Below are 17,186 nucleotides of genomic sequence, written 5' to 3'. Positions count from 1 at the left end.
ACTGCATGAGCCAACTGCCTAAGCCTGCTCTTTCATCGCACGATTATTGATTCTTTCAATACATCAATAGGTTCTAGGCACTAGTCAAATTTAGTACGTTTAGGTTGAAAATTTTAACAATTCAAAATATTTAATTGCATGATAAACTATCTAATCTATGAAAAGAGAACAAATTGTTTGGTGAACATCCTAATGAGAAACAACTTTTTTTTTTTCCAAACTTTTCTCTAAAAAATTTTTTTAAACTTTCTTAAACAATAAGAAAATTATCAAACTTTAAAAAAAAATATTCAGTAAATAAAAGATCAAAGTTTTTAATAAAATTTAAATAATTATAAATTATTTATTTTTGTTTTAAACTTCGTAATATTTTTTTAAAACCAAACTATTTGTTTTCTTGGTATATCAGCTTGCTTATAAGTCCTTCATATCATGCAATTAAATTTTTTGAAGTAATAGTTTTTCAAGCAACGACTACATTTGACTAGTGTATGTTAATGTTTCTTTTTTTTTCAAGCTCATTTAATATTTTTTATCTTCAAGAGAAAAACATGGCCCACAACTTCAGCAATAGAAAAGACTATAAGGGAAGTAAATGCTGGCAACCAGTCCATCAATAAAACAGCATTGTTTGGAATATCAAGAGCCTATTTAGCAAAAGTGATTAAAAAAGTTAAGAATATTGAGGATGAGTATGTGCATCGCCCAAATAAAGGTAACAAGCACATTTTTTCTAAATCTCAAGAAGATTTATTAGTTTCATATCTTAAAACCGCATCTAAAATCATTTTAGATGCGGTTTTAAGATATGAAACTAATAAATCTTCTTGAACGCAACGAAATAATAATTCAACGAAGTTGAACAAAGTTGAACAAAGTTGAGCAGGATAACTTAAAATATTGAAAACTTCATCACCAATTTGCAATTAGTAAATATATATGAATGTTGCCTCAACTAATAGTTTCAACCTAAGATTAGCAATGGTATTAGGTCAATTTAAGATGTAAATTAATTACCTTAATGCATGAAAAACTAGGATATCAAATGTACTAAATCAAAACTGAAAAAAGATAATCAGGACTTAATACTGGCTATTGCCACATTTGGGGACCTACATTTTATTTATTTTGACTAATTTTTAGTAAAAAACAAAAAGTTTAGTACTACTATTGTAGAGTTATTTCCAATCGTGTAAGCTATTTAATAAACAAAATTGAAATAAAAATTTTCAACATTTTCGCAGGCTTAGGCTCGACTTTCTAAAATCACACTAAACTCAGGCTTTAACATCTTCTTAAATTTAATTTTGGTTATTTATACTAGCAATACAAATCAGTGGTTTTTAAAAGTTAATTAGGTTGTTCAAAAATGTATTTGGTTCAACTACGTTCAACTTTGTTCAACTACGTTTAACTAAGATGATTAATACAAAAATACCGTAAATAAACGTAACGTAATTGAAACAAAACTACGTTACGTTTATTTACGTTCAACTTCGTTGACCGTAGTTAAACTTAGTTGAACGAACGTAACACCGATGCTTACTAAAATGTGACACGGTTTGACGAAAAACAAACAAGGGAAATAGCTTTTTAGTACACAGAGGCAAACAATATTTGTCCTGAAACATGGAAGGATAAAATAGCATCTGTGGAATGGCTTTGTAACTTTATAACAAGGCACAAAGATTTGTCGGTCAGAAAACCTGAGAGCACTTCTCTGTCCAGAGCAACAAGTTCCAACAAGACAAATGTTAACACATTCTTTGAAAAGCTAACCAGCATTTACAAAAAGTATAGATTTCCATCACACATGATTTTCAACACAGATGAAACAGGATGCAGTACCGTTTCAGCTCCTCTAAAGATTATAGCTGAAAAAGAGCTTAAAACAATATGACAAATCACATCAGCAGAACGAGGTACGCTTGTGACTAATACTTTTTTATAATAATGCTGGAGGTGGTACTATACTTCCTGTGATAATTTTTCCTTAAGTAAATTATTAGGATCACATGTTGAATAAAGAACCTTCTGGAGCATTGGGTTTAGCTCATGTTTAAGGATGGATGACTGAAAATAAATTTGTGAAAGCAATAGAACATTTTGTAAGCCATGTAAAACCAAGAAATGAAAATCCTACCCTATTAATATTAGACGATCATACCTCCCATGTTAATCTTTGTGTGATGTGATTTGCCAAACAACGTTTTGAAAATTTTTTAAATTTTCCATCATATAGCAGCCATAGGTTACAGCCTGTAAACGTTACAGTATATGGGCCATTTAAAACAAGATACAGAATAGCTACAAATGAATGGATGCTCTCAAATCTTTGAAAAAAAGTCAACATTTATCAGGTTGTGCAGTTTGCTAAAGATGTTTATTTGACGGCTTTCAGCATGACAAATGGATTTATTAAAGCGACAACTACCCTTTCCAAATTCCAAAATATTTTTATTCCAAAATATTTTCCAAATTCCAAAATATTTTTTGATGATGATTTTCTTGCATCTTATGAGACTAAAAACATAAGATTTCATTAATACTGTGATGCTATATCATTACATGATGATGCAAGCTCGGATGATGAAACGCATTTATCATATAATTAAAAAAACAAAATATTTCCGAAGAGGACAATAAAATCATTGTATTGTTTGTAATGGACAATATGGTAAGACCAATAAAGAATGGTACCAATGCAAGGTATGGACACATGAATCTTGTGGCTTCAAAGGTACGATTAACTTCTTTTGCCAAAAAGGTTTCTGATCCTTTCTTTTAGTTTTTGACCTCGACAAATTTATATGAGGATATTATTGTTAATTAATTATGTAAAACTATTATTAAAGTTGTGGTTATCATTGAATTATGTAACTTTAAGTACAATCTGATTTATATAAGTCTAATTAACAGATTATTATTCTTAAAAGACTTGAAAGTTTTTGAAAAAAGTCACAACTCATAAAAAAACAAGAAACAAAGTGGTTCTTTGATTGACACGATGTTATGAAAAAGCTGTTTTTCTTCTTTTTTCTTTTAAATAGGTGTATGACAGATTATTAGCATTGATATTCAATTTATTTTAATTTTATAATTTTACCCATTAAAGTAATTATTAAAAAAAAAAAAATTACTATTAAAAAAAAACTATTCACAATTGATTTTTTTCATACTTTTTAAAACTGGCTCTTTTGTATATACTCTTCCCTACTATAGCCATATTTATTTTATGCCACACATAAAAAGTGTTAATGTAAACTTAATTTCATTTCATTTTAAACACTTAGCCCTAAAAATATCTTTAAAATGCCCCAAATTATTATTCTTTTCAATTCTAATAGATCATGTATTCCACAGACTAATTGTAACAAATCTAATAATACTTATGCATTTGAAGCCATCTTTAAGATCACCAGACATTTCACGATCAATAGTATTCAAAATATCCCGTTGAGAAATCTGTAAATATAAAAAAGTATTGAGTAAATTGAATTTGATAATGAATATTGATAATAAATTAAACTATAACTCTGCTAAAAACTACAACTCTGCTGAAGTTCCTGTATAGTTAGAACAAAAAGAACAAAAAAAAAAAACTTTATTTATTAAGCTTTAATTTACTTAAGAAAATCTACAAAATGTTCTATAGCATATTTTTGTAACAAATTGTTACCATATTTTTGTTACATTAATTAAATATACATTTTCAGAAAAAGAAGAAAAAAACAAAAAATGATGAAAGAAAAGATTGCTGCCCCCATACCAAATCCTCAGTCGATGTAGCAGCACTCCGCTGCGAGTCAGACTACTTGTCAGCCAATTTATGTACTGAAGCCCCTGGCAGTAGGCTATTTCAGTATGACATCAGACTGCTCACTTAAACAAGCAGTATAAGATAAACAAGCAGTATAAGCAAAAAAACTCTAAAAAGTTGGGTTTACTAAAAACACTATTTCTCTTAAGCAAAAAGTTGAGGATGTTTTTGTAAAATTGATGCTACACCCGAAATTAAGTGGAATTGATTGATGTCTGCTGCAATTTTGCCTTTCTTATGCAGCTCACATTGCATGTTTGCTCAAAATTGTTTATTAAATGAAGTTGTGACATGTTTGCTGGATTCATATTTTTTGAAATATACCAAAGCCAATTGTTGATAATATTTGATTACATTTCTTGAGTAATGAGTTTAGTAAAAAAGCAAACAGTAGTCTAACAATAGTATAAAATAAATAGTCATATGCCAATATTCAAATTTTAAACATTTGGTCCCATTTGTCTAGTTTTTTTAACATTTGGAAATTTTAATAGCAAAAAAATAAATTTTCTTGAAAAATGATGAAAGAGCAAAGATAAGAAAAAGATGTAGAAAAGAAAAAGAAATAGAAAAATGTTGAGCCAAAAATACTATCAATCAGCTAAATTTACAAATATCTCAGTTCATTCTCATCTCAGTTATTATGAGTTAAAAAATAAACATTTTGAATGGTTTGATAAAAATATTTTTGCTTTTCAAAAAACTTTTAAAAAAATATTTTAAAACAAAAATTATCTTTAAACTTGAGAATAGTTTAAATCTTAAATAGTTTAAATCTTGTTAAACAAGAATAATTTATTTTTAAGAATAATTTATATATAAGGAATAATATATCTACAGATAAATTATTCAAGAATAATTTATCTATTCATTCCATTTTGCAAGAGCATTTTTAATTCTAGTTCAATATCACATATATCTTCCTGATAATGTTGATTTAGCTTTGTTTTTTTAGCATTTAATTGCTTAATTTTCTGCAGAGCATATTTTTTTTACAAAACAGTCTTTTTCTTCTTGCAACTTTTCTTTTCTTTTTTATTTTAATTAATTTTTGTATTGTGAATTGGATATCTTTGATCATTAATTTCAATATTTCCACATTGCAAACTCCACCAACATGGTGAATTCCATCATATACTTGTCTTTAGGCAGCCACAGACAAGTATTTGATATATGATATAAAATCTAATTTCAACCTGTGCATTACCATGTGACAAAGTAAAAACAATTTTAGATATTTCAAATAAGTCATTAAAATTCTAGCTTATAAACTGGATTAAAAAAACATCCAACCTATCCTTATAGACATTGTAATTTGTAAATTCTAATCTATGGATGTCTTTCACAAGATCACATAAATCTTGATACTGATTATTGACCTTCTCAGCTATTGATAACTGACACTTGTGTGCGGTTAAGTCTATTTTCATTAGACTTTACTCCCTCCAATACATCTTTTTTAATAAAGTTCTGCATGCGAGATTTTATTAGCTTTTTAAAATTCTTGGTATAAGAATGGTGCTAATTGAGAATATCAAAAAACTTCCAACTACATTTGGTCTATCCATAGAAATTTGTAAAATATTGGCTCGAAGATTTTCACACTTGTAAAACCTTTGTATAAATTATTTGCAGAAGCATGACTAAAAAACACTGATGAAAATTATCTCGAAGTAACATGGTTGTGAATAACACCCCAAAAACGAATGCAAATATCTATTTGATCTTTTTGAACAACTTCTTTTAAAGACTCATCAAAACATTCAACTATGTGTGTAGAACTAAACGCTGCCTTACTAAAGGTAATTAAAACTAGATCATGGAAATATAGGGCAAGAACTTTTCCCAATAGTCATTTTTTTAACTATAGAACTGTCAGTGAACACAGACCGAAACAGTTGTCCTATTTTTGAATGTGATCTGTAAGAGAAACACTGCTGTGTAGCGTATAGTGCCTAAAGTATTTCAGAACGTGAGAACATCACTCGAGTTGTAAATAGATATAAAGGTGGTACTGTTGTGCTGAATTTGTTGAAACAATTGGCATTGAGAAGATTCAGCTACACATTGAGAAGATTCAGCTACACATTGAGAAGATTCAGCTACACATTGAAAAGATTCAGCTACACAAAAAGCTAATGGCAATGATTCAGAAGCTATTAAAGTTGGTGATAATGAATCAGTTACTTGTGATACTGTATTTTGCTGTGCTTTATTAGTAATAAAATAATCAAATACTGTTGGTTGGTTTTTATAAAGATACATTTTTAAAATGCTTTGCATTTTTTTATGACTTTTAAATGCCATTATACCCATTTTACATAGGGAAAATGTCTTTCCGCATACACTACATCTACCCTTTAATTTACAATCAACTCTTTTAAGCCAACATCATGATAGATGACATTTAAGATTGATCCAATCATTATCAAACTAAGTTATTTTAGACATTTTTACTGTTTCTTTAATATTTATCTGGAAAAAATTAACATTGCATTTACATAGTTAAACAAAATCATGTTTAAATATATTAATATATTTCAAAGACATGTAACAAACTTTAGGTTATAATATAATAGCAATTATATTTTATGTTTCCATACAATTTTATAAATATATGTCAAAATAAATATAAATTTTTCATTTGACTGATGCTTCTGTGGGAGTTTGTAAAAAAACATAAAAAAAAAATTTGAAATAAAAGATTTTACCCCCTGACTTAAGAAAAAAAATATTCGAAAATCCCTGACTGTTCCCTGACTAGAAAATATTTCCCTGATTTCCAGTTGGCTGGTTACCCAGTCTTTTAGATATGCTCATATTGGCACTTTTACATATTGGCATCATCACTTGGGGTATTTTTAACCTATAAATTCAAATTCTCTGTTTTTCCAGTTATCTACTTAAATTTTTCTTTTACTTCTGAAAGCTATATTTTCAATATTTACATTTTTTATTTACATTGACACACCATCACTCTTTATTGATGACTTTCACTTGTTACTTTGAAGGTTTCCAATATATAATCTTTATTGTCTTACGGTATTCTTTTTGTTGGCACTTTTCAACATCACAACAATAACTAAATACTTAACAACTTAGACATATAAGTCAAAATTAGAAAAACCAAAGAGATAAATTCAAGTCTTCAAAAGGATTTTAGGCTAATAACAAAAATAAGAGCATGGTTGCTAAGGTTGCAAAAAAATTTTAAAAACATTTTATATAGAAACCAATTGCTTATAGATATAAGTTACCAATGGTTATTAACAGTTTATACATTTAGGGCTTAGAGTAGATACAATTTAAAAAATAAAAAAATTAACCTTGACATATTCATCAAAAGTAGCTTTTAATTGATTAAAATTTCTAGATGCTAAAATCACATTAAAACGTGATTCATCTGTTCCCCATTTTTTTTCACCAGCCTAAAAAAAAATATGTCAATTTTAACTCAAACAGATACAAAAGATACAACAAAATATAGTAGAATATTTTTATACTTGATAAAGCTCAGCTGCCTCCTTTTTTGCTTTCTCTAAATCAACAACTCCTGTTTCATCTCGATTACCCTAAATTAAAATATACATGGCATTACACATACATATAAAAAATGACACATATAGATTGATAATAGACGCATAGATTTTTGAAAAAACAACAATTTGACAACAACTTGACTGAAACCAGAAAAATACTATATCAGCCCATGGGAATAAGAAAAATAATGTTGACAAAAAAGTGCTGACCAAAATCTCTTTTAGGTTAGCACAAAATTTAAAAGGTTCCACAAATCAGCAAATGTGCAAACATTTAGCATTAAATTGAAAAAAAAAAAAAAAAAAAAAAAAAAACCCTGAGATCGCCAACTTTTCATTTAAACACAAACATTTGCTTAAAAATTTGAAGAAAAAAAAAGGCAATATTTTACCATATTTGTAGGAATTAAAAAAATTAGTTTAGCCAATTTTATTTTAATTATGTTATTTAGAATTAAAAAATGTTTGTTTTCAAGAATTAATAAAATGTTTGCTTTCAAGAATTAACAAAAAGTTTGTTTTTCCGTTTTTTATTTTTAATTATGTTTATTTAAATAAAGGTTCCTATTAAGAAATTATATACAACATTTATTTTGCCATTTTATTTTTAATAAAAGGTTAGTAAATTTGTTTTTTATCATTATTTTATTTAAAATTTAATTAAAAATGTTTTTTTGTTTGTTTATACCTTAATTATTTTGTTTAAAATTTAAATAAAACATTTGTTTTGCTTGTTTTGTTATTTAAATTAATTTGTTCAAAATTTAAGTATAAAGTTTTTTTTGTGTTTTTTTTCTTATTTTATTTAGAATTAAAAAAAAGTTTATTTTGCTGTTTTATTTTAATTATGTTTAAAATCTAAGTTAGCTTTTGCTTTGCTGTTTTTAATTAATTTGAAATATCATATAGAAGTAAATCTTTAAACTCTGAATTTGACAATAAAATTTCTGACCTCAGATCTTATTGGCAATAAGGTCGGCATTGCCGAGTGCTGACCCTAATTCTGAGGGCTGCAATATTGTATGCTTTTGAAAATGCATAAAAAACCAACTACAAAGAACAACTAATTCTTGAACAAATAAAAAACAAAAAACATGTTTATAAAAATAGGTTAAAAAGAGACAATAAATAAGGAAGGAGAACAGTGAAAAAAGAAAAACAAAAAGCATGTATAAACCTGACACATAGAGACCAGCAACCTCTTGAAATGTCCACTTGTTTCACTTACACAATCTTTTTCTAAATCACGCTTGAAGTCTAAATAAAGAAACTAAATTAAATAACTTATTTAGAGTTATGCTTTATAACTGTTTTTAATAAATTTCTTTAAAAATTTGTATTTTTTACTGAATCTATTTAGAGAGAAATCAGAAGCAACTAATTCAAACATAAACCGATGAAACTTGCGTACTAAAGTTTTTGCTGTAGTAATAACCTTGCAATAAACTTAAGATAAAAAAACAAGCAAAATTGTGTAAAAAATAATTCTAACATATTTGTATAATAACTGGCCAAATAATTAGTTACATTAAAAAAAAAAAAATCAAAATCAATTTGAAGTTGCATATTATTTTAAAGAAGCAATACTTTTCATTATACTTTACCTGGAACCTGGAAACTATCCTAGGCTAGGATGTTGAAGTTTAAAATACTACTTTACATTTTTTACAAATATATTTTAATTTTATAAAATTTTTATAATTTTTTATTGTAGTCTGGAACTTTTTTTTATCCTTTTATCCTTTTACACAGAAACTATAAAAAACAGTTTATAAAGACCAAAACACTTCTTTAATACAAGCGCTGCTATGTCCTCAGTAGTTATGCTTTGTATTTACCGAACAACTACAAAAGTCTTTTTTCTTTTTCTGCATAATTACTGTAAATCACTTTCAATTATGAAACATTTAAGAAATTTATTAAACATTTAAAAATTTTTTATTTTATCACAATGAATTGTGCTATTGTCAATGCACATACAACAAAAAACAAACTGATATGCAAATTAAAAAGTGTATAATGATAAACAACTAAGCAAAATTGTTACACTAGCCACTACATTATACTGTAGTTACAAAAAATAATTTCATGGGGCGTGTACAAAAAATAAAAATCTAAAAAAGTATATACTTACGATTGGAGTATTCCTGCTTTATTTCTCTGATTTGCTAAATTTTGAAAGAGTATTGAGACAATATAGAATGAACTGGTAAGATACTCAATACATCCATATTTTTTATTAAATATAGTATAACTAAGGTATGGATACATCAAGAAAAATGCATTTATTTATCAAATTCACTTATGTAAACATTTCAATAAAAAGTATTGTTACTAGTAACAATGATTACTTGTTAAGGAACATCAAAACTACATAAGGAAAGTCAAATCACTTTAGGAATCCTAGAATCTTTCATATTTAAACCTTTTTGGGCCTTTTTGGGACATCCCTCCTCTGCTTTACAATACAGAAAAAATCTAGACCAAATTTAGAGTTTTTTCCAACCAAATAAACCCTCTAAACTCTAAAAGTAAACAAATTGTTTTTATAACTTGTAGATAACATCTTAAATACTATTAAAATAGGTCTTTTATTCTGTAAGTGTTTAAAATAAAACTTTTAGGTTCGTCATAACTAGTTTCGTATAGGGAAAAAAATTTTTTAACTCAACTATGTGGTATTACAATGACTACAAATACACTAAAAAATAATTAAAAAACAAAGGCTTTATAAATTATATTGAACTCTCGGTATCTCGGTAGTTAATATCAAGTATAACAATTTAACTTTTTAGTTATCATTTTTTATAAAAGAACAACTTAAATTTAAAAAATCCTATCCCCACTTGCTATTTATTAGCATTTTAAAACTTTTATTACTATATGGCATGTAGTAGAAAAAAAATTTATTTAAATATAGCAAACATATTAGTACTTTTTTAAATATTCATTACTTATAAATTAACATTAATAATCATATTAAGTAATAATTTAATATAATCAAAACAGGACCGATTTGTAAGATCAAAATTGTGTACAACAAATCTCTTTGAAATACTAGATTTCATTTTGTACTCTTTAGCAAAGAAACAACCAGTTGATCTTATTTATCTTGATTTTGCTAAGCCATTTGATACAGTACCACATAGACATTTAATTTTAAAACTGGAGGCATATGGTGTAAGCGGAAAACTTTTAGAGCGGATAAATTTTTTTTATAGTTAACAGACACCAACGAGTCAAACAAGGTGATTTTTTCTCAAAATGGAAAAATATTTTAAGTGGTGTACCTCAAGGATCTGTGCTCGGACCGTTGTTATTTTTGATATTGGTTAATGATAAGCCTGATTGCCTTCAAAATGTAAAAAAACTTTATGCTGATGATACAAAGATTTTATCAACAGTCACAAAATAATATGTTTTTAAAACTTTCAGTTCTTAGTATTACATCTGAAGTAAATACTTATATATATAAAAGAAAAATATTGAGAAATTTTATGAGACACATTATTAAGCAGAATAAATTTTTTCTCAAAAAACTCATTGGTTCAAATAAAATAAAAAACTAATTAACTAATTAAGTCTTATTTTATTTAATTAAAACTTATGAGTTAATAATATTGACTTATTTAATATTGGTTAATATTATATTAGATGATAACTAATGATAACTAGTAAACAATATGGGGTAAAAATATATGAAATCATCCAGACCATGACACCCTTACGTCTCAGAATTTGTTTATTTTTACACCACTTGCAGTCCATATCAAAAAAATAATAACTGCGAAAATTTTAGTTAAAAATACCAATGGGTTCCAGAGATATCGTCACTTGAAATAATGCTGACTCAGCATTTTAGTGATTTTCTGAAGTGACTACAAAGCAACTTTGACATACAGTATCTTCATAATGGCTTGAGGAAATTTCCTAAAATTTGGTACTCTAATAGATTTTAACTTGAGAAATCCAAAAATAGCACTTTTAAGACTCGATTATCTCAAGAAATGCCTAATTTGTCCAATTTTGTTCAAAATTATTGACTTGTAAATTAGTGATTTTTGGAGGTAAAATAAAGACTGTGGCCCAAAATCCCGAGTAAAAAGTTTAATTGTATATCATTATTTCATCTTAGGTCTACTGAAAAAAATTAGATTCATCAATTGTCTCTCTAATACGTGATCAAAATTTGCATTTAAAAATGGTGTCTTTTTAGAAAAATTTAAATTTTGTAACAAAAGCAATTAAAATATTTTGTAAAACATTTATTTGAATAAAACATCAAATAGTGTTATTTATTGACTAGTTTAGGATATTTATAGTCATGGGCCAAGGAAGATACCCTCCCCTCCCACGGGAGGCCCCTACGCCCCTCCCCCAATCTCCCTAGATTTTTTTTTTTTTTTTGCATAAAATGAATAAATAATGCAAAAACATACAATTTAATTTTAATTTTTAAAAAAAAAAAATTTTCATTATTTCAAATTGGTGACTTAAAACCTCCTTTTATATAAAAAACAAACATAAGTTTTGTTTTGTTCTTTTTAAAGGTATTTACTTGTTTGTATTTTCTTAAAGAATTGCTTTTAATTTTATAGTTTTTATATTATTTTGTTAGGTAATAAATAATAAAAATAATTAATATGGAGAAATGTGACATTGGAAAAAGTCTTAACATTCATTGCCACAAAACTGGATTTTCAAGAAAACAATGTTTTGTTCAATTTAAAGATCTTCCTTGTGAAAAACAAGAAGAAATAATATGGCGAGCAAATTTAAAGGAAAAATATAGTTCAATAAGAATTATGTTGTTATCATGAGCAATTCTATGGAAAATATTTTGAGAGAAAAATAACAAAGTGTTGCAATCCTTTTGGAACACACAAGGAAAGTAAAAAAATTGCTATAAAAGGTAATCTTACCTTATTTACAACAGAATTGATATGGAAATTAAAAGAAAACAATTTATTATTTATAAAATGTTTGATAATTTCAGTTATTTTAACCACGTAAAACTAAATTTGTTTTTTAGGTAATATAAAGATTTCCATAGACATGGCAAACTATTTGCAAAAAAATAATGTTTATGTAACCCCAGGTTGGAAATTCTGCAGTAAATGTTACAAAAAAGCATGAAAAACTGATGAAGATTTAAATTCACAGGAGGAATGGGAATCCAAAAGTGAGAAAAAAATTAAGTTAGATACCACTATAGAATTGCTTGGAATTTCACCAGTCAAACTAAAAAGTCTTTCAAAACACAGCAAATTGCCTGAAAAGTTTGAAAACACTATTGACAGAGTTGCAAAAATGGTCTCATTAGCATATAATATTAAAAAAACTTTTTTAACAACAGAAATAAAAAGCCCCATTTTAAACAACAACATTAACAATGACCATGATCTAGACATTTTAATGTATGAAATAAAAAATAAAACTTCAGAGACTGACTCTTATTGCCATAAGGTGCAAATGTTAACACTCGCACCAAAATCATGGACACGTAAAAAGATATCAAGCTACTTTGAAGTGTCTGAGTATCTTGTTCGAACAGCAAGAAAAGTTAAAAATGAGAATGGAATTCTATCATTACCCGGAAAAAAAACTGGAAACCCACTTTCACCAGAAACAGTTAATTTAGTGATTAACTTTTATCAAAGTGATGAATTTTTAAGAATGATGCCAGGAAAAAAAGATTATGTAAGTATTAAGAAAAACCAACATGTTCAAAAAAGATTATTGCTACTCAATCTTAATGAATTACATGTTGCATTTAAAAAAGACTACCCTAACGTCAAAGTCAGTTTGTCAAAATTTTGTACTCTTAAACCTAAATGGTGTATTACAACTAATGCGTCAGGTACCCACAATGTATGCGTTTGCATACATCACCAAAATACAAAATTTCTCATTGATGCCATTAGGTGGAATAAAAGTTATAAAGATTTCATGGCATTGATTGTTTGCTCTATTGAAAATGCAGAATGTATGTTGCATCGATGTAACCAATGCCCTGGTATTGAAGTGTTAAAAAGTTTTTTAGTGCAGGAGTTTATGGACCATGAGCATGAAGAAGATGTAGTATTTAAGCAATGGCAGAGTACCGATCGTACAACACTACTTTCACAGTCAATGCCACTAGATGAATTTAATGATTTATTATGTGACAGCATTGACAACCTTACCTCTCATTCATATTGCAAAAACACAAAGTAGATACTTAAAAAACTGTAAAGAAAATCTTAACCAAAACGAATGCTTAATTTTAGGAGATTTTGCTGAAAACTATCAATATGTTGTTCAGGATGAGGTTCAAAGTTATCACTAGAGCAAAAGCCAATGCTCACTTTATACAATTGTACTTTATTTTATAGAGAACAAACTTCTCAAACATAAATCTTTTTGTTACCTTTCAGAAGATGTTGATCATGACACAGGATTTATTTACAAGACTCAGGAAGATATAACTAGATATATCAAAGAAAATCTACCTGATGTATCAAGTGTGAAATACTTTTCTGATGGTTGTGCAGCACAATTTAAAAGTTTTAAAAATTTTATCAATCTTTGTCATCACAGTAAAGACTTTGATTTAAATGCTGAATGGGTATTTTTTGCTACCAGTCATGGTAAATCCCCCTGTGATGGTATTGGTGGGACTGTTAAAAGAGTAGTAAGTCAAGAAAGTCTAAAACAAATAACTACTGGGCAGATTTTAGATGTTAATTTAATGTACTCCTTTTGTAAAGCTAAGATAAATGGAATTTATTTTAAGTTATTTTCAAAAGAAGAAATTGATCAAACACGAGCACAATTAGAAAAAAGATATTTAGGTGGAAGAACAGTTCCTGGCACAAGGATGTATCATCATTTTATTCCAATTGCTCCAAACACTATAAGTTATAAAAAAATAAGTACTGATGCATGCACTGAAATATTTGATATCATTCCAAAAAGCAAACATTATGTAGATATTTCATTTAATATTAAAAAAATGGATTATATTGCATGTTTTTATGATGGATTTTGGTACGTAGGGATTGCTGAAGATGTAAGTGAGCTTGATATAAAAGTCAGATTCATGCATCCACATGGACCAGGTAAAAACTTCTTTCGGCCAATGAGAGCTGATGAGTGTTGGGTGCTCAATTCTGAAGTTATATGCCTAATTTCTACACCGCGAACAATATCAGGTCGTACATACAACATATCTGATTTAGATTTGAAGAATATAAACTGTTGGTTACAAAAAAAAATTAATTATGTTTAAGATAATTTTGTTTTTATTTTATTTACCTATTTCGCATTTAAAATGTCTTTTATTTTTTTCAAATTCTTGAATTGTAGGCTGAGAAGGAGGGGTGGGGGTTTAAATAAATCACAAATCACTCCCACCTTATTATGTCAATGACTATATTAGTCTAAAACTACATAAAGATATTGATTGTCAAAATGTTTTAAAAACGTTTTAATATCTTTGGTTTTAAAATTTATGACTTAAAATCGTAAAAAGATCTTTGAAATAAGAGGTAAGTATTTATCGATTTGAAGTAACGCAAATAAACTGTTTCTCAAACTTAAACTGAAAAAGTATGTTTTTAAAATGTATTTTAATAATCAACTATTATTTATTCATTTTATGTAAAAAAAAAAAAAAAAAAAAAAAATCTAGGGAGATGGGGGGCGGCGTGGGGGCCTCCCGTGGAAGGGGAGGGCATCTTCCTTGGCCCATGACTATAAATATCCTAAACTAGTCAATAAATAACACTATTTGATGTTTTATTCAAATAAATGTTTTACAAAATATTTTAATTGCTTTTGTTACAAAATTTAAATTTTTCTAAAAAGACACCATTTTTAAATGCAAATTTTGATCACGTATTAGAGAGACAATTGATGAATCTAATTTTTTTCAGTAGACCTAAGATGAAATAATGATATACAATTAAACTTTTTACTCGGGATTTTGGGCCACAGTCTTTATTTTACCTCCAAAAATCACTAATTTACAAGTCAATAATTTTGAACAAAATTGGACAAATGAGGCATTTCTTGAGATAATCGAGTCTTGAGGGTGCTTTTTTTGGATTCCTCAAGTTAAAATCTATTAAAGTACCAAATTTTAGGAAACTTCCCCAAGCCATTATGAAGATACTGTATGTCAAAGTTGCTTTGTAGTCGCTTCAGAAAATCACTAAAATGCTGAGTCAGCATTATTTCAAGTGACGATATCTCTGGAACCCATTGGTATTTTTAACTAAAATTTTCGCAGTTATTATTTTTTTGATATGGACTGCAAGTGGTGTAAAAATAAACAAATTCTGAGATGTAAGGGTGTCAAAAATTATTTTTTTTGGATGATTTCATATATTTTTACCCTATGCTAAATTATTCTTGTTATCTTGGTATTTTTTTAAAGCTCAAGCAATTGCCACTTACTGCTACTAAATAAAATTATTTAATATAAGTAAATAAACATCAGTAATAAATAAGTTATAAATGTATGTAATTATTAAAACAAATAAAACAAAACAACAAATACAGTAAAACTAATAAATTATAAAAAATATATTAAACCTAAAATAGAAAGTAAAAGGATGTAAAAAATGGAAAAATAAACATTAGAAAAATGTAAAATAAAAATGAAATAAGAAAATCAAACAGATAATAGATATATAAAAGAAGTTATTATTATTTATATTTGTAAGCATTCAGAATAAAAAACTCACTGAATTGGTTCTAGAACATAAAATATCAATAAGCGTTGACTCATCTGTGCCAGCACCCTATTAATGAAGAAATCTTTAATTATGTGCAATGAAACTTTTATTTTAATTATATAGCTTAATAAAAAAGTTGATTGATTACAAAAAAATCATCAACCAAATGTATTATAAAACCTAAATACTTACAGCCATTGCTTTTCTTAAACATTTAGCATCAAACAGAACAGTAGGTTCCAAAAGAGCCAAAAGAGTCTCCTCTAAATTTCCACTTAGTTCTGACTTTAAATCATTCATTAAATCCTAACAAAAAAGGATTTAAAAAGTAGATTTTGTCATTTAAAACATAAAATGCAAAACAAATTACCAATATTCATAACTCAATAAATCTACAACCACACTAAATGAAAAAAAAAAAAATAAACCTTTCCAAACATGGTTTTGTATCTTAGTCTAATTTCAACTCTTTGACGATTACAAGGAGCAACTAGTATGTTGATCAAAGCATCTTCATCAGTTCCTTAAATTAAAGATATTTTAGATATAAAAGTTGACATAAAAATTCTAAATAAATAAAAAGTCAGGAAATGGTTAAAAATCATGACTCATAAATAGTGACAAAGAAAAAATACATTAATGAAAGGATTTTTATTTGTATATTGCATATTACATAACCTATGGAACCAATAAACTTTATAAATGTTATACAACTCACTATAAATTTAAATTCACTCGAAAATTAATTTTCTTACCAACACCTCTCATTGCTTTTCTTAGAAGTTCACAATCAGCCTCTGCATCAAATGGAGATTTAGGAAAAATAGTACCTCTTGTAGGTGCCTAAAATCATATATTAAAAAAAAATTGTTTTACAAAATGTTTGTAACTGAAACAAAATGATATAAAAAAATGTTTTTAAGCTTTGAGTTAGTGCTTTACAAGCTCTGACAAACTTTAAAAAGTTATTACACTTAAATGCAATAGTACAAGTTTTTAGAGTATTTAGTTTAACAAATATAAAAGATTCTTTATAAAGCGCAAAAATATAAAATCAAAACAAACATACACTAATAGCCATATTTGACATCTGAGAATAAGGAGGCT

At 27.0% G+C, this 17,186-nt stretch overlaps 1 protein-coding gene across 1 annotated transcript in view; it reads right to left on the bottom strand.

Moving 5' to 3' along the window:
• The window catches only part of LOC100212701 (annexin A4), a 35,188-nt gene that overhangs the window by 3,149 nt on the left and 14,853 nt on the right, over positions 1 to 17,186 (bottom strand). Inside the window, exons 4-13 of the mRNA XM_065814357.1 lie at positions 17,149 to 17,184; positions 16,835 to 16,922; positions 16,508 to 16,602; positions 16,272 to 16,385; positions 16,089 to 16,145; positions 9,494 to 9,527; positions 8,537 to 8,616; positions 7,324 to 7,392; positions 7,147 to 7,248; positions 3,390 to 3,465 (exon numbers count right to left, since the gene is read on the bottom strand). Of these exons, the coding sequence (XP_065670429.1) occupies positions 3,390 to 3,465; positions 7,147 to 7,248; positions 7,324 to 7,392; positions 8,537 to 8,616; positions 9,494 to 9,527; positions 16,089 to 16,145; positions 16,272 to 16,385; positions 16,508 to 16,602; positions 16,835 to 16,922; positions 17,149 to 17,184 (751 nt within the window). The remainder of the gene's footprint in view (positions 1 to 3,389; positions 3,466 to 7,146; positions 7,249 to 7,323; positions 7,393 to 8,536; positions 8,617 to 9,493; positions 9,528 to 16,088; positions 16,146 to 16,271; positions 16,386 to 16,507; positions 16,603 to 16,834; positions 16,923 to 17,148; positions 17,185 to 17,186) is intronic.

This window comes from Hydra vulgaris, chromosome 12 (genome assembly GCF_038396675.1).
Source record: "Hydra vulgaris chromosome 12, alternate assembly HydraT2T_AEP".
Lineage (NCBI taxonomy): Eukaryota > Metazoa > Cnidaria > Hydrozoa > Anthoathecata > Hydridae > Hydra > Hydra vulgaris.
Note: the sequence above shows the minus strand (reverse complement) of the source record. Positions and strands in the feature narration are given on the sequence as shown.